Below are 26,140 nucleotides of genomic sequence, written 5' to 3' on the forward strand. Positions count from 1 at the left end.
GAGAAAAGACCAAATTGTGCTAATAACTCTAAAACAGCAGGAATGGATCTCTCAGGATTAGAAATATATAAAAGTAAATCATCAGCATAGAGTGATAATTTATGGGACTTTAATCCCCGAGTTATCCCAGTAATATTTGAAGATTCTCGAATAGCAATTGCAAGAGGTTCTAATGCAATATCAAATAATAGGGGACTAAGAGGACAGCCTTGTCGAGTACCACGAAAGAGAGGAAAAAAAGGTGAGTTTAAAGAGTTAGTACGAACCGAGGCTACAGGGGAGTGATATAACAGTTTAATCCAGGATATAAATCTCAAGCTAAAATTAAACATTTCAAGCACCTTAAATAAATAAGGCCATTCTACTCTATCAAAAGCTTTCTCGGCATCTAAAGAAATAACACACTCAGGAACATTTTGTGAGGGAGTATAAACGATATTTAACAATGTACGAATATTATAAAAAGAGTAACGACCTTTAATAAAACCCGTTTGGTCTTCCGAAATAATAGAAGGAAGTACTTTTTCTAGTCTATTTGCTAATAACTTAGAAAAAACTTTAGAATCAACATTTAATAAAGATATTGGTCTATAAGATGCACATTGAGCAGGGTCTTTATCCTTCTTTAGTATTAGAGAAATTGATGCTCTATTAAAAGATTGTAATGGAAGTATCTAATAAGGAAGACATATCCTGTGAAATCTGAGGGAAGTCTAACTTATCTAAAAAATCATTCATATATTTAGAATCTCGAGGAGGCTCTGATTGATATAAAGAAGAATAAAAATCACAAAAGGTTTGATTAATCCCCACATGATCCAGTATCAATCGATCATTTTGGTTATAAATCTGATTGATTTGAGATTTAACATAATTAGATTTCAATTGATTAGCCAGCAGCTTGCCAATTTTGTCACTGTGAACATAAAAGTCACTTCTTGTTTTCTTTAATTGGTTTACAATCGAGGACGAGAGTAGTAAACTGTGTTCCATTTGAAGTTCAGTTCTTTGTTTGTATAACTCCTCAGAAGGAGCCATAACATATTTCTTATCAATTTCTTTAATCTTGTCCACAATTACCATCTCCTCCTGCTTCTGTTTCTTCCTCAAAGCAACAGAATACGAAATAATCTGACCCCGAATATAGGCTTTAAAAGTGTCCCAAAGAGTGTTAACCGAAATATCTTCTGTATGGTTAATTGTAAAAAAAAGCTCAATCTGTTCATTCATAAAATTAACAAAGTCCGAGTCCTGAAGCAACAGCGAATTAAAACGCCATTGTCTATTATTTGGTATATTGGCCATAATTTTAATAGAAAGCTTAAGTGGAGCATGATCCGAAATGGTTATAGAATCATAATCACATTTAATCACTGAAGGAATAAGACGAGAATCAATGAAAAAATAATCAATTCTTGAATAGGAATGATGAACATGTGAAAAGAAGGAAAAATCTTTTTCCTGAGGATGCAGAAAACGCCAAATGTCCGTCGACCCAGAATCAGAAAGGAAAAAATTAATCAGATTTGCAGATTTATTAGGTAAAGTCCGTAAAGGAGCCGAACGGTCCAAAGCTGGAGACAAACAGGTATTAAGATCTCCGCCCCAGATCAATGAAAACTCGTTCAAATTCGGAAACTGATCGAACAATGATTTATAAAATTCCGGACAATCCATATTAGGAGCATAAACATTAACCAAAACTACTTTTTTATTAAATAGTAAACCACTAACCAATAAAAATCTACCATTCGGATCAGAGATAATATCCTGTTGTATAAAAGTAACTGAGGAATCTATAAAAATAGAGACGCCTCGAATCTTAGCATTGGAGTTCGAATGAAATAGTGTCCCTTCCAGAATTTGAAAAAACGTAGTCTGTCCCCCCTCCGTACATGGGTCTCTTGTAAAAATAAAATTTGTGCTTTAAGTCTCTGGAACACTTTAAAAACTTTTTTCCTTTTAATAGGATGATTAAGACCATTAGTATTCCAGGAGACAAAATTAATAATAGACTCCATAAATCCTAAAGTCAACCCACAACAAGGAGGATTGACGATAGGCGCGACCCACAAACCCGGAGAGGAAACAGAACATACAAAAGATACCGGGAAAAAGGACGCAACCAGTACTTCAATAATGTATATAGCCCAAAGAGAAACAAACTAAAACGTGAAGCCCCTCCCACCACCCCCCACCCCAAGACCCCAAGGCAAAATCTAAAGCAGACCCGCCAGAAAGAAGCAAGCGCTAAAACTACCCCCATGACTTCCGGTATACGCTCCCTAAAAAAAAAGGTATAAATATGAAAAGGATCAGCTAATTGTAAAACAGTAAAAAAGTAAAAAAAAAGGTAGCTCAATTAAAATACACACAGAACAGAACAAAAGCCGGAAAATATATATTAAAAAAAAACCACAATAAACCTCAAACCCATGAATAGACACAGCAACAAGAAACAATAAGATTATTGACATAAAGTGGTTATAAAAAGCAAAACAGAATAAAATTTAAAAAAAAACTTACAAAATTTAAGGCCACACAGGAAATACGTAAGATGACAAAAGGGAAGTAACCACCCAGAATCCCCTGGGAAAAGAAAGAAATGACGCAGTTAAAAAGAAAGTTGCAATTTTTCGACGAAGGATACTGAAGGATAATCTCCAAGAAAAAATCCAATTAACTGGGCATAATGCCAACAGAATTTGACACAGGAGCATGGGTCCTGTCAGTATGGTGAAAACAAAATATTTCAAGGCTTTACTCACATGCTCTTTTCAAACTTCAAATCGAACTGTTTGCAATTTCAAACAGAGTGCATGCTTTAAACTGGATTGAGTCATTATCAGTACTGCACAGTCATGAAAATACAAAAAAAAACTGGAACTCAGTGGCAGGCAGCATGTTTGGATAGAAAAACAGATATTTCAGCTTGAAGTTCTTTACCAGAACTGGTACAATAAGATGGATTCCTGATCTTACAATCTACTTCATTATACCTTGCATCTTATTGTCTGCCTGTACTGTACTTTCTCTGTAACTGTAACATGATATTCTGTATTTTGTTTAATTGTTTTCGTTTGTACTACCTCAGTGCATTGTTATAACAAAGTGATCTGTGTTACAGCTTTTCACTGTACCTCAATACATGTGACAATAATAAGCCAGTCTACCAGTTTAATCTAGAGAGATGTGCATGTATTTTGTGAACCAATACTTTATATTTGTAGCAACACTGTTTTTCTCTACTTTTAGCAAGCTGAGCGGCATATGAAATGGTTAATTGATCCATTGCCTGTCAACGTGAGAGTGATTGTTTCTGTAAATGTGGAAACTTGTCCCCAAACCTGGAGGTTAGTAACAGTTTTGGCAGTTTGTTTATATTGACATTTACAATACACATTCCATTGAAATCTTAATGTTAATGCACAATTTTAATTTTGCCTTCTGCAGCTATTGTTCCAGTAGACTAGCTAATGATTGTACTTATTCATGTGATGGAGGTGAGGAAATATTAGAAGTCTGTGGGCAGTCACGAAGAATAAGAGCAACCTGACTATAATGGTGCAGCAGCCTGAGTTGAATTGTAATCTCCAGTGCTGTCTGTGTGGAGTTTGTAAATTCTCCCTTTGACTGTATGGTTTCCCCTGGACATTCTGCTTTCTTCCCACAAATCAAAGACATACAGGCTGGTAGTTAAATTGTTAGAGGTTAAATCTGGCCTGGAGTTAATGTTAATGTGGGCAGAATGTAGGAATTTAGTGGAGGATGGATGAAAAAATGGGTGCTTGCTGATTGTGAAGACTTTGTGGAGCAAATGGCCTATTTCTGTGCTGTATCCCTGTGACCATTTTATTCTTCCAACTGAACTCACAATGAAATAGCAGGAATGGGCCAATAGCCCCACCATTCTATATGATCATGGCTGGTCTCAACTCCTTTACTTTGCCAATTCCACATAACCTGTAATTCAATGATCATACAAATTTTTATCTGTCTTCACCGTGAATTTCGCTACTGATCTGGGCTCCACTGTCCTTCAAGAGAAGAAATTCTGTGCAGCCCAGTTTTAAAAAACTGGCCCCTTATTTAGCGCATCCTTTCTTCAAGTATTTAATGTGGGAATCTATTTGATTCCCTTTTATTTCTAAAGTTGTGGCCACCAAGTTCTCTTTCCATGCCCTGTATTTTTTTTTCTAGCTTAGAATCCATTTGGCGGAGTGTGCAGCTTCCTTTCAGTGAAAACCTCCATCTGTGAGCATTTGGTGTTCAACTAAACATGCAGGTCTGGCAGTGGTGGGGAGTATCTGAGGTTGGAGGGGGGTGTTCCACAATCTGCAATGAAGAAGAATGGGAGAGAAGGGTGAGATTCTGTTGTTAAAAATGCATTAGCTTTTCAAGATATATAGAGATGTTTGTGGGTGCTATGGTTGACCACATCTTGTACTTAAGAGAATCAACATCGAGAAGAGGGGTCAGAATACTACAATAATATAAGTACAGTGAGGTACAGGTACAATGGAAAAACTTGAAGGATCTCAGCATGTATGTTTTTCATTGTACTTGTATTTTGCTGGACTTGTGCACATGGCAATAGACTTGATATAGCATTCTTCAGCAATCTTCTGTCCGTCCATTTCCATCTGTTTATGAATTTGATGAAGACTGATCTGCTTAGGTGGAAGTTATTTGGGATTTGGACAAAGCTTTTAGGAAGATGGGCACAGAATTTTCGAAGTGATGGACTGTCCAAGGACCTTGGCAAGTAAAGCAAAGACTGATGACAGTTTTGAGTGGGAGTGATGATGAGCTGTAAAGGGGAGAGCCGGGAGAGATCATCTGAATGATATGGGAATGCACGTCTAAAGAAAGCAATGAATTTGGAAAGAATAAGTCATGAGATGGATATAGGGAATATTAGATTTCTGACATTTGTGTGTTGAAGTAGGTCATAAAATTTTCCGGGGTTAATTACAAAGGATGTGAATTAATGGTGCACAAGTTCAAGTAAAGGTCATTCTGGTTCTGTCTGAAGGGTAGGGCACTCTTGTTCCATGTTGAATGGTTCTCTTATGATCTTTCTGATCTGTACCATTCTTTGTGATGTTACTGTGTACTTACTAAAGGTTGTCAGAATTAATTTCAATGTTTCCCTGTGATTTCAGCAAGGCCCTTCCAAAAGCAGTTTAAATTAAGAACCCTCAGAGTGGGGGAGCTCCCAGAGTCATTTTTTTCAGATAACCATGGGCCGTAATTTGAAAGCACTGATTCAAAGTTCAGAATATATTTTTCATCAAAGTATATATACCATATACAACCCTGAGATTCTTCCTCTTGCAGGCAGCCACAAAACAAGGAAACAATAGAATGTTTCTTATTCTTCAGGACATTTTTTCTTCAGTGGTTTGATCAAGGCACGACTGTGGAGGCGTGTGGATATCAGCGAGTTAGACCGATGGGAAGAGTTTAAAAGAAGACAGCTTTTTAGAGCGGGTGTCAGAGTAGAGGGAGTCAGAGTAGGAGGGCTTTGGCTCAACGGGGCTTTGGCGATAACGCTTCGAGGTGAGGTAAGTTACTTGTGAAGAATAGGAATAGGAAGTATGTCTGTGAGGCTGGTGTTCTGTCCTGAGTGTCAGATGTGGGAAGTCCAGGAGACTCCCAGCCTCCCGGAAGGCCACATCTGTGCCAGGTGCGTCAAGCTGCAGCTCCTTACAGACCAAGTTGGGGAACTGGAGATGCAGCTCAAATACCTTTGGTCAGGGAAAGTGAGGTGATAGGTAGGAGCTATAGGCAAGTAGTCACGCCGGGTCCTCAGTACACACATAAGTGACTAACAGTCAGGAGAGGGAAGAGCAAGAGTCAGATACTAGAGAGTACTCCTGTGGCTGTCCCCCTTAACAATAAGTACTCCTGTTTGAGTACTGTTTGGGCGGGGGGGGGGACAGAAACGGCCTACCTGAGGGAAGCAACAGTGGCCATGCATCTGGCACAGATTCTGGCCGTATATATTTTCTGACACAATATGTAGATAAGCCTACAAGAGGAGAGGCTGTACTTGATCTGGTATTAGGAAATTAACCTGGTCTGGTGTCAGGTCTGTCAGTGGGAGAGCATTTTGGAGATAGTGATCACAATTCTATCTCCTTTTCCATAGCCTTGGAGAGGAATAGGAGCAATCAAGTTAGGAAAGCGTTTAATTGAAGTAAGGGGAAATAAGAGGCTATCAGGCAGGAACTTGGAAGCATAAATTGGGAACAGATGTTCTCAGGGAAACATACGGAAGAAATGTGGCAAATGTTCAGGGGATATTTGTGTGGAGTTCTGCATAGGTACGTTCCAATGAGATAGGAAAAGGATGGTAGTGTACTGGAACCGTGGTGTACAAAGGCTGTAGAAAATCTAGTCAAGCAGAAAAGATTACGAGAGGTTCAAAAATTAGGTAATGATAAGAGATCTAGAAAATTATTAGGCTAGCAGGAAGGAGCTTAAGAATGAAATCAGGAGAGCCAGAAGGGGCCATAAGAAGGCCTTGGCAGACAGGATTAAGGAAAACCCTAAGGCATTCTACAAGTATGTGAAGAGCAAGGGGATAAGACGTGAGAGAATAGGACCACTCAATGTGACTGTGGAACCGGAGGAGGTAGCAGAGGTACTTAATGAATACTTTGCTTCAGTATTCACTTGGAAATGGACCTTGGCAATTGTAGGGATGACTTGCAGCGGATTGAAAAGCTTGAGCATATAGGCAGTAAGAAAGAGGATGTGCAGGAGCTTTTGGAGAGCATCAAGTTGGATAAGTCACTGGTACCGGATGAGATATACCCCAGGCTACTGTCGGAGGTGATGGAAGAGATTGCTGAGCCTCTGTCAATGATCTTTGCATCATCAATGGGGACAGGAGAGGTTCCAGAGGATTGGAGGGTTGCAGATGTTGTTCCTTTATTCAAGGAAGGCAGTAGAGATAGCCCAGGAAATTATAGGCCAGTGAGTCTTACCATCAGTGGTTAGTAAGTTGATGGAGAAGATCCTGAGAGGCAGGATTTATGAACATTTGGAGAGGCATAATATGATTAGGAATAGTCAGCATGGCTTTGTCAAAGGCAGGTCATGCCTTAAGAACCTAACTGAATTTTTTGAGGATGTGACTAAACACATTGATGAAGTTAGAACCGTAGATGTAGTGTATATGGATTTCAGCAAGGCATTTGATGAGATACCCCGTGCAAGGCTTATTGAGAAAGTAAGGAGGCATGGGATCCAAGGGGACCTTGCTTTATGGATCCAGAATTGGCTTGCCCACTGAAGACGAAGAGTAGTTGTAGATGGGTCATATTCTTCATGGAGGTCGGTGACCAGTGGTGTGCCTCAGGGATCTGTTCTGGGACCCTTACTATTTGTGATTTTTATAAATGACCTGGATGAGGAATTGGAGGGAGGGATTTGTAAACTTGCTGATGACACAAAGTTTGGGGGTGTTGTGGATAGTGTGGAGGGCTGTCAGAGGTTACAGCGGGGCATTGATAGGATGCAAAACTGGGCTGAGAAGTGGTAGATGGAGTTCAACCCAGATAAGTGTGAGGCAGTTTAGTTTGGTAGGTCAAATATGATGGCAGAATATAGTATTAATGGTACGAGTCTTGGCAGTGTGGAGGATCAGAGTGATCTTGGTGTCTGAGTCCATAGGACACTCAAAGTTGCTGCGCAGGTTGACTGTGTGGTTAAGAAGGTATCCTTCTTCAACCGTGGGATTGAGTTTAGGAGCCAAGAGGTAATGTTACAGCTGTATAGGACCCTTGTCAGACAACATTTGGTGTTCTCAGTTCTGGTCACCTCACTACAGGAAGGACGTTGAAACTATAGAAAGGGTGCAGAAGAGATTCACAAGGATGTTGCCTGTATTGGGGAGCATGCCCTCTGAGAATAGGTTGAGTGAACTTGGCCTTTTCTCCTTGGAGCGACGGAGGATGAGGAGTGACCTGATAGAAGTGTATAAGATGATGAGAGGCTGAAATGGCCAGCACAAGAGGGCACAGTTTTAAGTTACTTGGAAGTAGGTACGGAGGGGATGTCAGGGGCAACCTTTTTTATGCAGAGGGTGGTGAGTGCGTGGAAGGGGCTGCCAACAATGGTGGTGGAGGCGGATACAATGGGGTCTTTTCAGAGAGTCTTGGATGGGTACATGGAGGTTAGAAAAATAGAGGGCTATGGGTAATCGTAGGTAATTTCTAGAGTAAGTACATGTTTGGCACAGCATTGTGGACTGATGGGCCTGTATTGTGCTGTAGGTTTTCTATGTTTCTATGTTTAATCCATGAAAGCCCTACACCACAAATACTGTCAATATCCAATGTATGAAAAAAGAACAAGCTATGCAAACAGAAAAAGTGACAAATAAAACACAGAACACAACGATTCTGTAAGTGAGTCCACAGCCATGGAGAGTTCATCACTGAGGGGAGTGCTGATGGTTGCAGACTGCACAGTAGTCAGTTCATCACTGAGGGGAGTGCTGATGGTTCCAGGCTGCACGGTAGTCAGTTCATCACTGAGGGGAGTGCTGATGGTTGCAGGCTGCACGGTAGTCAGTTCATCACTGAGGGGAGTGCTGATGGTTGCAGACTGCACGGTAGTCAGTTCATCACCGAGAGGAGTGCTGATGGTTGCAGACTGCACAGTAGTCAGTTCATCACCGAGGGGAGTGCTGATGGTTGCAGGCTGCACAGTAGTCAGTTCGTCACCGAGGGGAGTGCTGATGGTTGCAGACTGCACGGTAGTCAGTTCATCACCGAGAGGAGTGCTGATGGTTGCAGACTGCACGGTAGTCAGTTCATCACTGAGGGGAGTGCTGATGGTTGCAGACTGCACGGTAGTCAGTTCATCACCGAGGGGAGTGCTGATGGTTGCAGGCTGCACAGTAGTCAGTTCATCACTGAGGGGAGTGCTGATGGTTGCAGGCTGCACGGTAGTCAGTTCATCACTGAGGGGAGTGCTGATGGTTGCAGACTGCACAGTAGTCAGTTCATCACTGAGGGGAGTGCTGATGGTTGCAGGCTGCACGGTAGTCAGTTCATCACTGAGGGGAGTGCTGATGGTTGCAGACTGCACAGTAGTCAGTTCATCACTGAGGGGAGTGCTGATGGTTGCAGGCTGCACGGTAGTCAGTTCGTCACCGAGGGGAGTGCTGATGGTTGCAGACTGCACGGTAGTCAGTTCATCACTGAGGGGAGTGCTGATGGTTGCAGACTGCACAGTAGTCAGTTCATCACCGAGGGGAGTGCTGATGGTTGCAGGCTGCACAGTAGTCAGTTCATCACTGAGGGGAGTGCTGATGGTTGCAGACTGCACAGTAGTCAGTTCATCACTGAGGGGAGTGCTGATGGTTGCAGGCTGCACGGTAGTCAGTTCATCACTGAGGCGAGTAAGTCCTCGGGGTATTGAGGAATGATTGTGTCATTTGGAACTTGCTACTGAAGTATATTTCACAAGGTTTTGTGTTCGCAGTTAGAAAATAACCAAACTCTAGACAAGCTGTTTCATTTTTAATCATAATTAATGACCTTGAGAATTGTCTCCATGAGAATATCTGCTTATTCTGCGGAATCAAGACTTCTATATCTACAGCTTCAGTGTCTCCCGGTGACTTTGTTCACAGTCACAACAAAGACAACACCGGTGGTGGGGGGGGGTTGGGTGGCAAAGTACGGTCAAGGAGGTCGATATGATCAGGACTGCTTTGAATGAGTGGACTGGGCCATGTTCAGGGTTTCATCTTTGAATCTGAATTAATTTGCCACGGCTGTCACCGGCTTCGTCAAGACCTGTGTGGGTGAGCATATGCCTTTGAGAACATACCAAACATACCCAAACTAAAAGCCATGCATGAATCAGGAGATCCGCAGTCTGCTGAGGGATAAATCTGTAGTTTTCAAGACCAGCAATCCATAACTCCTTTTGAAGCCCAGATATGACCAACAGAAGACTATGTGAGAGCGAAATGGCAAGTGAGAGACAGATGGCAGGGTTTACATGCCATTACTTTCTATACGGTGAAACCTAACAGCACAAGTGGTTGTGATGCTTCGCTCTCTGATCTCAGCGTCTTTTCTGCATGCTTTGAAAGGGAGAAAAACACTACACATTTGTGAATTCCCGCAGCATCTGGAAACACTATGATCCCTGTATCAGAGGGTGATGTCAAAAACATCTTTCGATAGGGGGAACGCTCACAAGGCACCAGGCCCTGATTATGTACCTGGTAAGGTGCTGAAAATCTGTGCTAATCAACTGGATTATCTTCAGAATCAGGTTTATTATCACCGGCATGTGACGTGAAATTTGTTAACTTAGCAGCAACAGTTCAATGCAATACATGATCTAGCAGAGAGAGAAAAATAATAATAATAAAATGAAACATAATAAAGAAGCAAGTAATTCAATTACATATATTGAATAGATTATTAAAAATGTGCAAAAACAGAAATAATGTATATTAAAAAAGTGAGGTAGTGTCCAAAGCTTCAAAGTCCATTCTGGAATTGGATGGCAGAGGGGAAGAAGCTGTTCCTGAATCACTGAATGTGTGCCTTCAGGCTTCTGTATCTCCTACCTGATGGTAACAGTGAGAAAAGTGCATGCCCTGGGTGCTGGAGGTCCTGAATAATGGACACAAAATAATCTGCAGATGCTGGGGTCAAAGCAACACTCACAACACGCTGGAGGAGCTCAGCAGGTCGGGCAGCATCCGTGGAAAAGGACGCTGGACGCTGCCTTTCTGAGACACCGCTTCCTAAAGATGTTCTGGGTGCTTTGTAGGCTAGTGCCCAAGATGGAGCCGACTAGATTTATAACATTCTGCAGCTTCTTTCGGTCCCGTGCAGTAGCCCCTCCATACCAGACAGTGATACAGCCTGTCAGAATGCTCTCCATGGTACAACTATAGAAGTTTTTGAGTGTATTTGTTGACATGCCAAATCGCTTCAAACTCCTAATAAAGTATAGCCACTGTCTTGCCTTCTTTACGACTACATCACTATGTTGGGACCAGATTAGATCCTCAGAGACCTTGACACCCAGGAACTTGAAGCTGCTCACTCTCTCCACTTCTGATCCCTCTATGAGGATTGGTATGTGTTCCTTCATCTTGCCCTTCCTGAAGTCCACAATCAGCTCTTTCGTCTCACTGATGTTGAGTGCCAGGTTGTTGCTGTGGCACCACTCCACTAGTTGGCATATCTCACTCCTGTACACCCTCTCGTCACCAACTGAGATTCTACCAACAATGGTCATCTATTGTCATCAAATTTGTAGATGGTATTTGAGCTATGCCTAGCCATACAGTCGTATATACCAAGAGCAGAGCAGTGGACTAAGCACACACCCCTGAGGTGCACCAGTGTTGGTCATCAGTTACGTGTCCACAGTTTTGTTTCTGTGAGCGTTACCTTATGACGTATGCTGACAGTATAAAAGAAATGTGGACAGTGCCGAGGAGGAGATGAGGGAGTCGAAGGAAAGAGAGAGAGAGAGAGAAGAATACATTTCGAGCATGATGGTGTTAAATGCTGAGCTATAGTTGATGAACAGCATCCTGACGTAGGTGTTTGTGTTGTCTAGGTGGTCTAAAGCCGTGTGAAGAGCCATGGAGATTGCATCTGCTGTTGACCTATTGTGACGATAGGAGTTCAGTCTAGTCATAACCAACTTCTCAAAGCATTTCATCACTGTCGATATGAGTGCTACCTGGCGATAGTCGTTAAGGCAGCTCACAATATTCTTCTTTGGCACTGGTATAGTTGTTGCCTTTTTAAAGCAAGTGGGAACTTCTGCCCGTAGCAGTGAGAGGTTGAAAACCCCACCTCCTTCGAAAGAGCATCGATTGTACTGGTGCTCAGGGTGACACCACATCTACTGTGATGAAATGCTTTGAGAGGTTGGACATGGCTGGAATAAACACCTACCTGAGTACGTAACTGAACCCACTGCAGTTTGCGTCTCAGCACAACAACGGCAGACACAATTTTGCTCGTTCTCCACTCTACTTTGGAGCACCTAGTCAACAGAAAAACATTAAGTACATCAGGCCGCTGTTTATCCATTGCATTTCTTCCATGTAGATGAATTTGCTGATGAAACCACAGTTAGTCACAGAATCTCAGATGGGATGAGGAAGTGTACAGGAATGAGTGAGATCGATCGACTGCAACAACAACCTTGCAATCAGTGTTAACAAGACCAAGGAATTGACTGTAGATTTCAGCAAGGGGAAGTCGGGAGAACATGCACCAATCCTCTTGGAGGGGTTAGCCGTGGAAAGGATGAGCAGCTTCAAGTTCTTGGGCTGTAAATGAAGTCATGGCAGTGGTTCTACTTTGTTAGGAATTTAAGGAGATTTGGTATGTCACCAAAAACTTGCAAATTTCTGTAGATGTACAGTGGAGAGCATTTTGACTGGTTGCATCACAGATTGGTATCGGCAGGATATCGACAGGATTCAGCCAGCTCCATTGCAGACACAATCCTTCTCTTCACTGAGGCATCTTCAAAATCTGGTGCCTCAAAAGGCAGCATCCATCTGGAAGGATCCTTCCCACCCAGAGCATGCCCTCTTCTCGTTACTATCATTGGGGCGGGGGGGAGATACAGGAGTCTGAATTCCCACACTCAGTGATTCAGAAACGGCTTCTTCCCCCCGCCCCCCGCTCGTTATTCCTTTTTGTTTACTTTGTACTACTTATTTTGTAATTTATACCGATTTTATGTCATTGCACTGTATTGCTGCTGCCAAAAGTCACATTTCATGTTATGTAAGATAGTGATAAGCCTGATTCTGTGACTGAATAAGATGTGCACTATTAATGTTTTTGCTCAATTAATTCCTGATTTGTTAAATAGAAATTTAGACCAATTCTATAGAAATGCATTATGGGAGCTAGCACATAAAAGCATATTTTAAATTTTTATGGATTTCTATTGATCAATGTGAAACCCATTATAATTTCAGAGCAGGTAATGGTCATTATACTGAAATAAATAGTAATATTTACTCCAAGCTGAACATGAAACTCTGCTATTTTCTTTCTCTACCTATTTTGTAAGCCTGTCACGTCAACCATCACGGCCTTGCTCATCACCCACTCAGTAGTCTCAAAACTTTGGAGTCCTGTGCAGGATTCCCTGAAGGTTAACTTGCAGCTTGAGTCGGTAGTGTGACGAAAAACCAAGTTATCAGAAGATTGATGCTGAGGAGAGAGATAAGAGAGACAGGGAGAAGCGTTCAAAATGTTAATGAGAGAGGAGAGAGATTAACGAAAAGAGACACAGTTCTGAGTATTAACAGACCGGTTGCTTTGAACCTGAACTGTTTGAAGTTTGATGGACAGGCGATATCCCAGCAGGGGGATAAAAGGAACAGGTTCGCTAAGGCAAGACAAACGCCACGAGATCACGAGATAACGAGACCCTGGAAGTGCGGTGTGTCCCCACAAGTTGGTGGGAGTTTGTAGGTCTGGTCGCGGGATCCGACCATAGACGCACAGGGTGAAAAGGTACGATCGGCGGGAACCTGGTGTGTGTGTCCGCCCTTGCCTGGGTGCCGGGTTCACCATGGAAGAACGATCGTATCCGGAACGGAGGGGTCACAGTTGGTGACCTCAGAAGGCATTAAAAGGGCTCGCCCGAAAGCTAACTGCGAGGAAGAACAAAGGTCTGTTTGAATCGAAATTTGCAAATTCTCTCTCTCTCTCTCCAACGGCACAACAGCGATTACTGTGAACTGTAGTCAGCTGAACTGAACTCTGCATCACTTGAGACTGATCATTTTACCCCTAGACTGCGATAGAGCTTGATTGATTCCTGTTATCCTAGTTCTGTGTACACGTGTGTTTTATCATTGCTAACCTGTTGCATTCATACGATTAGAGTACTGTGTTACTTATTTCTTTAATATAACTTCCTTAGTTCCAGTAATCCAGACTCCAACTAAGTGGTCCATTTCTGCTGGTTTGGCAACCCAGTTACGGGGTACATAACATAAGTGGGGATCTCGTCCGGGATTTTGAACGCTAAATTTGGGACTGGGTAAATTGATTGGGTTAAAATTCCCGAAAGAAAGAAAGGCCAAACAGCAGAAATGGAGATTGAGGAATTTCTAAAGGTGCCAACCTTGGAGGCATTAGAGGATGCCAGGAAATCAGAATTGGCAACTGTGGCCAAACAGTTGAATCTTTTTAAGGGGAAGTCGACAATGAGGAGAGCGGAGATGCACAGAGCTATCATAGAGCACTATGTATCTAAAGCTGTGTTTCTCCAAGGGGAGCTGGAGGTGGTATCTATTGGCAAACCTGGTGGAGAAGCAGTACAGCTGCAGATTGAAAAATTGAGACTGGAGCATGAGTTCCGGGTAAAACAGCTGGAGTGAGAGGAGAGGGACAGGCAGTTAGAGCGAGAAGAGAGGGAGAAACAGAGGGAAAGGGAATTTGAGCTGGAGAAGTTACGAATGACGCTAGCGCAGGGGGCCATGCCGAACCAAGGTGGAGAGTTCAGGGCAACCCAGGAGGTTAGGCTGGTTCCCCCATTTGACGATACCGATGTGGATCAGTACTTTCTCCATTTTGAAAAAGTTGCTGCAAGTCAGGACTGGCCGAGGGATAAGTGGGCTGTTTTGCTTCAGAGCGTACTTAAAGGAAAAGCTCAGCAAACTTACTCGGCATTGTCCGCAGAAGATGCCCAGAGGTATGATGTGGTGAAAGAGGCGATAGTCAGGATTTATGAGTTGGTCCCGGAGGCATACCGGCAGAGGTTCCAGAATGTGAGGAAGCAGTGGGGCTGCACGTATTTAGAGTTTGCCCGTGAGATGCAGATGTATTGTGAGCGTTGGTGCGCCTTGAAAGGGGTTAATGGGGATTATGACAGACTGCTACAGCTAATACTGATTGAGCAGTTTAAAGGTTGTGTCCCTGAAGGTATGAGACCCTACCTAGATGAGAAAGAGGCAGACACCTTAGCCGCAACTGCTAAGTTAGCAGATGAATACGCATTAACGCACAAAGCAAAGTTTACCCCAAGTAAAGGCTACCAGAAGGGTAGTCAAGAGGGCGGAGAGAGTCCGCCAGAAAAGTCAGAAAGTAGGCCGGGGGCTAATGAGAAGGATAAGGAAGACCGGGAGCAGTTTGGTAGGAATTCTCCTGGGGTCGTATGCTATAATTGTGGGAAAGCCGGACACTTTGCGTCCGGGTGCTTTGCCCCAAAGAAGGAGACGGGGAAAGGGAAAACGACGGTTCCGACTAGCTGTATTGAGCTGGTAAACAAACCGCTAGGGGAGAAGCGGTCTGATAAAGTTCAGGAAGGGCGTGAAAGATTTATCTCGGCCGGATTGGTGTCAGTGAAGGAGGGGTTAAACCCGGTTCCAGTACGGATCTGGAGAGACACTGGAGGTTGTCAGTCACTGATCTTAAGAAGTGTTTTAGACTTTAGTTCAGAGACCCAGACTGGGGAGGTGAGGGTGGTAAAAGGCATTGGGAAAGGGACTGAAGCAGTACCTTTGCACCAGATACACCAAAAAAGCGACTTGGTCTCCGGACCGGTCACTATCAGGGTGAGGCCCGAACTACCGATGGAAGACGTGGAGGTCTTACTCGGTAATGACCTCGCCGGCGGAAATGTGTACTCAGCAGTAAAACTGACAAGCCAGCCTGCCAGCATTGAGGCCCCGCCCATGGACTCACAGTTTTATCCCGTTTGCGCAGTGACTCGGCGCATATCCAGAGAGGCTGCCGAAGTGAATGTAGATTTAGCGGAGACGTTTTTACCAGCCTTGTACCAGGAGGGGTTAGAAAGTGACGAGCAGCATAGTGAAATGGAAAATAAGGTAGATTTATCATTAGCAAGGAAGGAATTTGCACAGGCACAGGAGCTAGACGAGGAGCTGATGGTTTTGACGGAGACAGCTCTCTCTGAAGCAGAATTAAAAAGGGAGCCAGTGGGCTATTATGTGAAGGAGGGAGTACTAAGGAGGAAATGGAGACCAAGTACTGTGCCCGCAGATGAGGAATGGGGGGTGGTGCCGAAAATTTATGGGGATGAGATTCTTAACCTGGCCCACAAGATACCCCTCGGTGGACATTTTGCGGGGAGGAAGACAGTTGATAGAATCATGAAAGAGTTTTACTGGCCACACAGGAGGAAGGATGCTATTGACTATTGTAGACGTGAGCTAACACAGTTACAGGCTTTTGATATGCTAACAGCTTACCACGACCAGAGAGCAGACCTAGTCGGTGTTATCACGAAAATTAATGAGGCTAGGGTGCCATCTGATAAGGGGAAAACCCATTTCGAAAAGATAAATATGGTGCCGACCAGATGGGAGAACTCTATTGTTTTGGCCAACTTTGCTGATGAGTTCTCTCACTTAACTCCCAAACAGAGCGAGCCGCCAATAAAGCTAATTAAACAGCACGCACACGTATGTCCGGATGTCCCGAGGCGATGCAAAGAGCTGGGACATGGTGTTGTTGTCACATCAGGTCAGCCTAGTGAGCAACACCCCTATAGGATGATTAGTTCAGTGACAAAAGGGCTAAAGAACGCAGAAGCGTATAGTGGCGATTTAGTGGTCTGGTGTGACACGTGGGAGGAGCTGTTTAAAAAGCTGTTTGAAGCCAGCCTGACAGTGAACCTCGCAAAAAGTGAATTCAGCCCCGGAAAGATCACTGATCTGGGATTTGTGGTAAGACAGGGGCAGCTGGCACCGATGCAGGCTAAGGTGCGGGCTATCTCTGAAGTCCCCACCCCGACAGACAAGAGAGCCCTGAGAAGGTTCTTGGGGATGGTGGGGTACTATCGGAAGTTTTGCAAAAACTTTGCGGATATTACCCTCCCTCTTACTAAGCTCTTGCCAAAGAATGCTAAGTTTGTGTGGGACGACCCTTGTTATCTTTGTCTGGGACGGAAACCACTGAGAACTTACACTGATCACAACCCATTAGTGTTTTTGGCCACTATGAAGTTTGCTAAGTTGGAGCCTGGTCTTAGAGGATTATTAAAATAACACATATAAAGGGAACGGAAAATGTGATTGCTGACTGTCTGTCAAGGTGTTGACAACTTAAAGTTCTCTGTATTAGCCGAATAGCTGATGACCCTGTACATTAGTCTGTAATAATGTATTCATACCTATAATTTTTACCCCGGTAAAAATCCTTTGAAGGGTAGGGGTGTGACGAAAAACCAAGTTATCAGAAGATTGATGCTGAGGAGAGAGATAAGAGAGACAAAGGGAGAAGTGTTCAAAATGTTAATGAGAGAGGAGAGAGATTAACGAAAAGAGACACAGTTCTGAGTATTGACAGACCGGTTGCTTTGATCCTGAACTGATGGACAGGCGATACCCCAGCAGCGGGATAAAAGGAACAGGTTCGCTAAGGCAAGACAGACACCACGAGATCATGAGATAACGAGACCCTGGAAAAGCGGTGTGCCCCCACAAGTTGGTGGGAGTTTTGGAGGTCTGGTTGCGGGACCGACCATAGACGCACAGGGTGAAAAGGTACGATCGGCGGGAACCTGGTGTGTGTGTCCGCCCTTGCCTGGGTGCCAGGTTCACCGCGGAAGAACGATCGTATCTGGAACGGAGGGGTCACAGTCGGTGACCACAGAAGACATTAAAAGGGCTAGCCCGAAAGCTAACTGCGAGGAAGAACAAAGGTCTGTTTGAATCGAAATTTGCAAATTCTCTCTCTCCCTCTCTCCAACGGCACAACAGCGATTACTGTGAACTGTACTCAGCTGAACTGAACTCTGCATCACTTGAGACTGATCATTTTACCCCTAGACTGCGATAGAGCTTGATTGATTCCTGTTATCCTAGTTCTGTGTACATGTGTGTTTTATCATTGCTAACCTGTTGCATTCATACGATTAGAGTACTGTGTTACTTATTTCTTTAATAAAACTTTCTTAGTTCCAGTAATCCAGACTCCAACTAAGTGGTCCATTTCTGCTGGTTTGGCAACCCAGTTACGGGGTACGTAACAGTAGTAAGAAAGGCAAATGTATTGTTAGCATTTATTTCAAGAGGACTAGAGCAACGATGTGATGCTGAGACTTTCTAAGGCAATGTTCATACCACAGTTGGAGTATTGTAAGCAGTTTTGGACCCCTTATCTGAGAAAAGATGTGCTGGCATTGGAGAGTGTCCAGAGCAGGTTCGTAGGAATGAACGGGTTAATTCATGAGCATTTGATGGCTCTGGGTCTGGACTCACTGGAGTGTAGAATAATGAGGTGGATCTCATTGAAACTTACTGAATATTGAAAGGCCTGGACGGAGTGTGTGCGAAGAGGATGTTTCCTATAGTGGATGAGTGTAGAACCAGAGGGCACAGACTCAGAATAGAGGGACATCTATTTAGAAGAGAGGTGAGGAAGAATTTATTTAGCCAGAGGGTTGTGAATCTGTGAAATCCATTACCACAGATGGCTGTGGAGGCCAGATCATTGAGTACATTTAAAGTGGAGCTTGATAGCTTCATGATTAGTCAGGACATCAAAAGTTAAGGGGAGAATGGGATTGAGAGGGATAATAAATCAGCCATAGTAAGGCCCAATTCTGCTCCTATTATGGTCTAAGGCCAGCAGAGTGATATCACATGAAAAAGTGACTTAAAAATGTGCAGTGATAAAATGATGTTTGGTACTTGTACTGGTCAGTTAATCAGATTTATTGAAATCTGTTTACTTTGATTAGGTTATGGCCAACACTTCACCTTGACCCACTGAGTTCAAAGGATATCAAGGCTCTGATTCATACAGAATGCCATCATGCTGATGTGAAACTAACTAGAGAGCAGGTTTGTACTCCACTACCATATTTCCTTCTGCATCCCACCTGGACACTAAGATAATAAATCTTAAACAAAACATGAGACCTGCGTAAACAGTTTTGTTGCTATAATTAGTTATAAATTACAGTTAGAAGTGATGGTCTGTAAAGTCTAAACGTTCATGACTTTACCTTTAATTTAAAAATGGATTAAATGAAGAATTACATCCCCAATAAATTGCATATATTTTAGCCTGGTCTTAGTTCTTGAGCTGATAGAAATGAATGGAATGTCTGGTTAAACTAAATTAGCCTGCTGTTTAATCTTAGCTACTGGCCTGCACTGTTTTTGTTTTGTCTTCCTTGTCTTTAGACTTGACTATTTGAATGCATTTCTGATTGCCCTACCTCTTTTGCTCTCTGAAACTTGAGCTAATCTGCTGCCCATGTTTTGCACTGAGCCCCGTTCACCCATCAAGTTCAAGTTGTTTGTCATGTGCTTACATACCCAGAGGCTAAATGCCATTTATAATATGACAAATATAAATTACATAATCGTCTATAACTTTCACAACAAAACAAGACAAAAGTAAATATGAATTTAAATGAAGCCGAGGGAAGTGTAATTTGAAGTTGAATTAGTACTTTTAGGACAGTTCAAGAACCTGATGGCAGTGGGAAAGAAGTATTCCAACTGATCAACAGTTGCTTAAGTTTAAAAGATGACTAATTTCTGGTCCCTTGGTCATCTCTGTATTTAATTGCTCAAACTTTGGAATTCCTGTTTTAAACCTCTCTGATTATTATTTTTTAAAAGATGATCCTTGAAATGTATTTATTTGACTAACCTTTTGGCTATCTTCTGTAGCTGAGGACTGGGTGCAACTCCCTTTTAAAGCTAAGCAAAAAGTCAGCAGAGGGAATGCAGAGTCTTATAGAGAAGCTTTTATCTTCTCAAAGTATTCATCCCAGAATTTAACTGGGAGATCTTTCAAATTAGAACAAAAAGTACAGCTTTGAAATATAGAATACTCGAGCTTCAGTATCTTGTCTGTTTATTCCCCTTTAAAGTCTCGTCCAATGTCTTGCTCTGTTTTCCACCAACCTCCGCATCATACACCCTGTCACAGGAGACCTGTTAAACAAAAAGCAATAGAATTTAGGAAATTTATTTAAGTGTAACTAAATGCATTTAACTATTTTTTTAAATGTACTATATCTTGGTGTCTCACCTTCTCTCCCCCTCCACCCCCCCTCCCCGAAAATGCCTTGCATTTTACTGAGTTTAAGTTTAGGATTTCTTCATAGCTGATCTCCATTTGGGATCAACTCCTTCCTCGGTACTTTTACCAGTATGTATATATTATTTTCGTAGTGTTATGAGTGGAATTGAATATTACTCCAGATATAGTCAGGCAATTATGTAGGCTGAGCTGGTAACTTGTATTTGTTTGAAATGTTTGCCATGAATTCCCCTGATCCCCAACCAGTTTATCCAGTCAATATCTGGATCTTAAACAGCACAAGCTCTGTTGTATTTAATTGATCCTGGGTCTTGGCAACGTTGGCCTTTTCGAGTTAAGCACTATGACTGCTCCTCAGTACTGCAGCAGTCTGTAGGAGTAAATCAACACACAGTTGAATGAAGGAAAACCACTGCAAAGCTTCCAGAGCTAAATCACGTTTGCTGTCTAAGCTTGCATAAAATATAGCTTTTAATGATACAGCCAGAGAGAGCTAGACCTGCTAGAACCACTTATATGGAGTAGGAGGACATAAAATTAGTGCAGAAATTTTGTTTCCTGCTTGTGTGCTTGCAGGAGAAGAAGCTGGAGAAACACTGTAGATCTGCGACTATGTGCAATGCCTTATATGTTACACTTCTGGCCAAAATGATCACATGGTGAGTGTAATATGTGCTCCCCTATAAAGTGCTCTCAAATTATATCAGTTATTCTTGCATGAACGGGAATTCTCCTGTGGAGATGAGGATAGGTAGCTGTTCAGGATACAATAGTGTTCATTTTAAAAAAAAGTGAAGATTTGCATTTCATGCCCTCCGGGAACTTACTTGTAATGAGGCACTTTTTTGGTATGTTCATAGTTGAATGTAGCAACTGAATAGTGCAGAAATGTAGCAAACAGTTTGTACATAGCTACGTCCCACAAACAGCAATATGTTAATAATAGTTTTCAAAGAGAGTAATCATGAAATAACTCTGTCCTTCAAGGTACTGTCACGCTGTTTATAAAACCTACAGGTGTAAGGCAGCACTCCCTCACTACTGAACTCCTGTAGGGGTTACACAGACAAAATGCTAGAGGAACTCTGCAAGTCAGGTAGCATCTATAGAAATGAATGAACAGTCGACGTTTCAGGCCGAGACTCTTCATCAGAATACCTTCATCTATTCATTTCCATAGATGTTGCCTGACCAGCTGAGTTCCTGCAGCATTTTGTGTGTGTTGCTCTGGATTTCCAGCATCTGCAGGATTTCTTTTTTTTTCTCTTGTAGGGGCTAACAGCTGAGCCTTTTGCACTGAGTTTAAATCTTGACTCCCATGTCACTCCAACGTGAGAGTTACCTGCTCTATGGCATATAGGTACATTTAATGTCAGAGAAACGTATACAATATACATCCTGAAATTCTTTTTCTTCGCAAACATCCATGAAAACAGGAGTTTCCCAAAGAATTAAAACAGTTAAATGTTAGAACTCCAAAGCACCCCCACAACCCCCCCCCACGCATCAGCAGGAGCAAAGTGACGACCTTTGACATCTAGAATGACATTGTGGCCACCATATATTCATTAATCATTGTGCTTTGAAATGTTTTGTATAAAGTCACTGAACGTTTGTAAGTGAAAATTACTGCCTTTCACTTTCTTCCTCTTATTGCTCTACCACTGATGTAACTGTGTTGAAGCAGCAATTTACTGAACTGTTGAAGTAATCTGCAACGGAATCATTTAATCTCTTTGGATGTAGTAAGGTGTATACACATCAAATTTCATAATATGTTAGTTTGTACACTTTCTCAGGGTCATAATGGAAGTAAATTTGTTAAATTTGACTTAAATGTTGGATAATCTCGTATTTAAATGCTTTAAGTAATACTTTGTGAATTTAACGATATTTGTCTTTGTTCAGTGTCAAAGGCCTCGGAGATGTCGACACTATTCTCCAACGCTGTTTTCAATGTCAGGACACTGTGTCCTTATACAGACTTGTACTACAGTCTGTACAAGAATCTTTGCATAGTGATGGGGACAGACAGCTGATGCAGGAGGTGAGGAACTGTTTCTTTTAATTCAGAGAAATGAATGCATGTATAGTTATACTGAAATGTTAATTGCACAAGAAAGGTTTTACACTGTCCTAATTTTCAGCAAACCTGTGGTTGCTGACTTGTGTTTAGCACATGAAAACTTGTAGTTGTTGTTTTCATATACTATCATAACCTCCATTACCCATTACTGCAATTTCTTCAAACTATAATATTTTGAAGTACTTATTATCTTTGGAGTTTCTCTGATTTTAGTTTGTGCTGCATTGGCAACTGTTTTTAGCTGTTGATGCGCTAAGCTGTGCAATTCTCTTCTTAAGGCTTTGCTCACTATCCTTTCATCGGGAACATCTGGTGGTCAAGTATCACCTGTACTGTCTGCTGAGAGAATTCTCCACCATCATCCTGGTTGTGGTGTACATTCCACCCTTAGCCAACATCAGGCTGTCACTGAAGTAGCCGACCACTGTGGTCAGCAGTCAGAGCTCTATAAGAGCTCCGTAGGAAGACCAGATATAAACTATGGAAGGCTATCTTAATTGAAGTTAGAGATGAAACTGATCTGCATCAGCTTTGACAGGGTGCGTAGGCCTTTACTGCCTACAAGGTAAAATCGGCTGTTTGTTTCACCCCTAGCTCATCACCTTTTATGCATGTTTTGAAAGGGAAAATAAAACTATACCTCTGCGAATCCCTGCGATCTCTGTCTCAGAGGGTGATGTTAGAGCATCTTTCAAGGTTAATGGATAAAGATGGCGCCGGTAACTGGCAACTCTGCATGTGCTCTCCCGAGCAAACTGCTCTCTCCACTATCCTATACCCGAGAAACCCTTCTAAACCTCCAATCTAGCAAGATCAAGATCAACAAAACCCTGGCGAGGCTACTGACCCAGCTGGAGACCACCGTGCCAGAACTGCTTCTTAAACTCCGGACCGCACCTGGACCCAACCAGCGAGGCCCACTATGTTCCCAGAGCTCTGCTACCGTGCCGGAGCGCTTGGAGACATGGCCCATTCCGACCAGCACCTCTCTGCAGCAGATGACCACACAGGAGTGACGGTGGAGACCTCAAGGTGCCCCAGACGCTTCCTCGGAGTGACCACTGTAAAGCCCCGTTGGTGGCCATCCACAGCTGCCGGAAGTGAGGCCTCGGCCACTGACCTCAGAAATCGAGCCCGAGGCTCGGCTGGAGTGGAGGCCTCCGCAACAGTGACTCAGCTCACGGACTTGTTTCAGCCAGGAGCCCGGCCGTCCGGGATTAAGTGTCAGCTTCGGGGCCTGACCCAATTGACAGCCTGGGCCCCCGGCAGCTGGAAGTGGCAGCGGAGCCTCCCCCGTCACTCGGCCCGACCCGGAGCACATGACGACGCGACCAGCTGATCGATCCCCGTGGTACGCATCCACCAACCTCAAAGAGCTGCCAACAACACACTGCATCGATGGAAACTTGAAAAGATGCACTATTTACCGAGGAAGCCTGGGAAAAGAGCTGGGCTGCTGGTCAGATTGAAGCTGAGGGGCTTCAGGGTCCCTAAGCCCACCATCCTACTAGCTAATGTGCAAGCCATAGAGAACAAGGTGAAGGATCTTAAAGGGAGACTCACCTACTGCAGGGAGATGCAGTACTGCTGTGTATTCTGTTTCACTGAGACCTGGCTCTCCCCTGCCACCCCCGACTGTGCCATCCGACCGGAGGGATTTTCGATCCATAGGATGGACCGCACGGTGTCTTCGGGCAAGACGAGGGGAGGTGGTGTCTGCCTACTGATCAACATTGCGTGGTGCTCGGACACAGTGGCACTGACAAGCTCCTGCAGCCCGGACCTGGAACACCTGTCAGTGAAGTGTCGTCCCTACTATCTGCCATGGAAATTCACCTTGGTCATAATGACAGTGGTCTACATTCCTCCACCCCCCCCCCCCCCAGGAGGACGTGAAGTGTGCTCTGAACATACTGTATGCCAACATTAGTGAACTTGAGACCAGGTATCCAGAGCCTTTGCTCATTACAGCCGGGTACTTTAACCAGGCCAACCTCAGAAAGGTGCTGCCAAAGTTATACCAACATGTCTCCTGCCCCACTAGAGGCCCGAATATACTTGACCACTGCTACACAGCAGTCAAGGATGCCTACCGTTCCGTTCCGTCCCAGGAACTCACTTCGGAAAATTGGACCATCAGGCCGTACTCCTCCTCCCAACTTACAAACAGAAACTGAAGTGGGAGGTCACGGTGTCAAAAGTAGTGTCATGTTGGACGGAGGAAACGGATGAGGTCCTCCGTGGCTGCTTTGAATCGGTGGACTGGTTAGTATTCAAGGACTCAGCAGCTAACCTCGATGAGTATACCTCAGCTGTCATGGATTTTATTTGGAAATGCACGGAGGACTGTGTGTCTCGCAAGACGATCCAGGTATTCCCTAACCGGAAACCTTGGATGAATTATGAGGTCAAGACTCTTTTAAAGGTTAAAGCTGTGGCTTTTAGGTCTGGGGATACCAGTCGCTACACGGAATCCAGATGTGAACTCCTGAAAGCCATTAAGGGCGCCAAGAGGCAATATCGAGCCAAGTTGGAAGTCCAGGCTAACCAGAGGGATGCCGGTAGACTATGGCAGGGTCTAAATGAGATCACCGGGCGCGAAGAAAAGGCTGGGAATATCAATAACCGTGGGGCTTCTCTTCCTGACGAACTTAACATATTCTACGCAAGATTCGAACAGAAGAGTAGTGTCCTGCTCCCTCTGGATGAACCAGACCTGGTGGCATCGAGATTCATCGTCACTGAGGAGGACGTTAGAAGGGCCTTCCAGAAGATAAATCCAAGGAAGGCGACGGGCCCAGATGGCGTCCCGGGACAGGTTCTCCGAGCCTGTGCAAGCGAGCTAGCTGGAGTGTTTGCTGACATCTTCAACTGCTCCTTGCTTCAGTCTGAGATCCCCACGTGTTTTAAGAAGGCAACGATAATCCCAGTGCTGAAGAAGAGCAAGGTGGCATGCCTGAATGACTATCGACCTGTGGCTCTGACGTCAATTGCTATGAAGTGCTTCGAGGGATTGGTTATGGCACACACCAACCACAGCCTAACAGTCAACCTCGACGCTTTGCAATTCGCCTACCGCAGCAACAGGTCAATGGCAGATGCCATCTCTCTGGCCCTACATTCCTCCTTAGAACACCTGGAGAATATAGACACATACGTAAGGCTCCTTTTCATTGACAACAGCTCTGCCTTTAATACCATCATTCCAAATAAACTGATTCCTAAGTTCCGGAACCTGGGCCTTAGCACTCAGATCTGCAGCTGGATCTTCAACTTCCTCACAGACAGGACCCAGGCTGTAAAAATAGGGGACAAGCTCTCCTCTACAATCACTCTGAGCACTGGTGCCCCACAAGGCTGTGTACTCAGCCCCCTGCTGTACTCACTGTACACCCATGATTGTGTAGCCAAGTTTCCATCAAACTCAATATATAAGTTTGCTGATGACACAACAATTGTAGGCCGTATCTCGGGTAATGATGAGTTTGAGTACAGAGAGGAAATTAAGAACCTGGTGACATGGTGCGAAGACAATAACCTATCCCTCAATGTCAGCAAGACGAAGGAATTGGTTGTTGACTTCAGAAAGAGTAGCGGACCACACGACCCAATTTGCATCGGTGGTGCGCAAGTGGAACAGGTCAAAAGCTTTAAGTTCCTCGGGGTCAATATCACAAATGACCTGACTTGGTCCAACCAAGCAGAGTTCACTGCCAAGAAGGCCCACCAGCGCCTTTACTTCCTGAGAAAGCTAAAGAAATTTGGCCTGTCCCGTAAAACCCTCACTAATTTTTATAGATGCACTGTAGAAAGCATTCTTCTAGGGTGCATCACAACCTGGTATGGAAGTTGTCCTGTCCAAGACCGAAAGAAGCTGCAGAAAATTGTGAACACGGCGCAGCACATCACACAAACCAATCTTCCGTCCTTGGACTCACTTTACACCGCACGCTGTCGGAGCAGTGCTGCCAGGATAATCAAGGACACGACC

General features: G+C 43.7%; 1 protein-coding gene across 5 annotated transcripts in view; it reads left to right on the top strand.

Annotated features, from left to right (window-relative positions):
• The window catches only part of nphp3 (nephronophthisis 3), a 184,930-nt gene that overhangs the window by 107,075 nt on the left and 51,715 nt on the right, over positions 1-26,140 (top strand). For all 5 annotated transcript variants that reach the window (XM_063070063.1, XM_063070064.1, XM_063070065.1 and 2 more), the window contains 4 exons: positions 3,256-3,353; positions 18,745-18,847; positions 20,640-20,722; positions 21,972-22,110. In XM_063070063.1, the coding sequence (XP_062926133.1) occupies positions 3,256-3,353; positions 18,745-18,847; positions 20,640-20,722; positions 21,972-22,110 (423 nt within the window). The remainder of the gene's footprint in view (positions 1-3,255; positions 3,354-18,744; positions 18,848-20,639; positions 20,723-21,971; positions 22,111-26,140) is intronic.

The sequence above is a fragment of the Mobula hypostoma genome, chromosome 17 (assembly GCF_963921235.1).
Source record: "Mobula hypostoma chromosome 17, sMobHyp1.1, whole genome shotgun sequence".
In the NCBI taxonomy this organism is placed as follows: Eukaryota; Metazoa; Chordata; class Chondrichthyes; order Myliobatiformes; family Myliobatidae; genus Mobula; species Mobula hypostoma.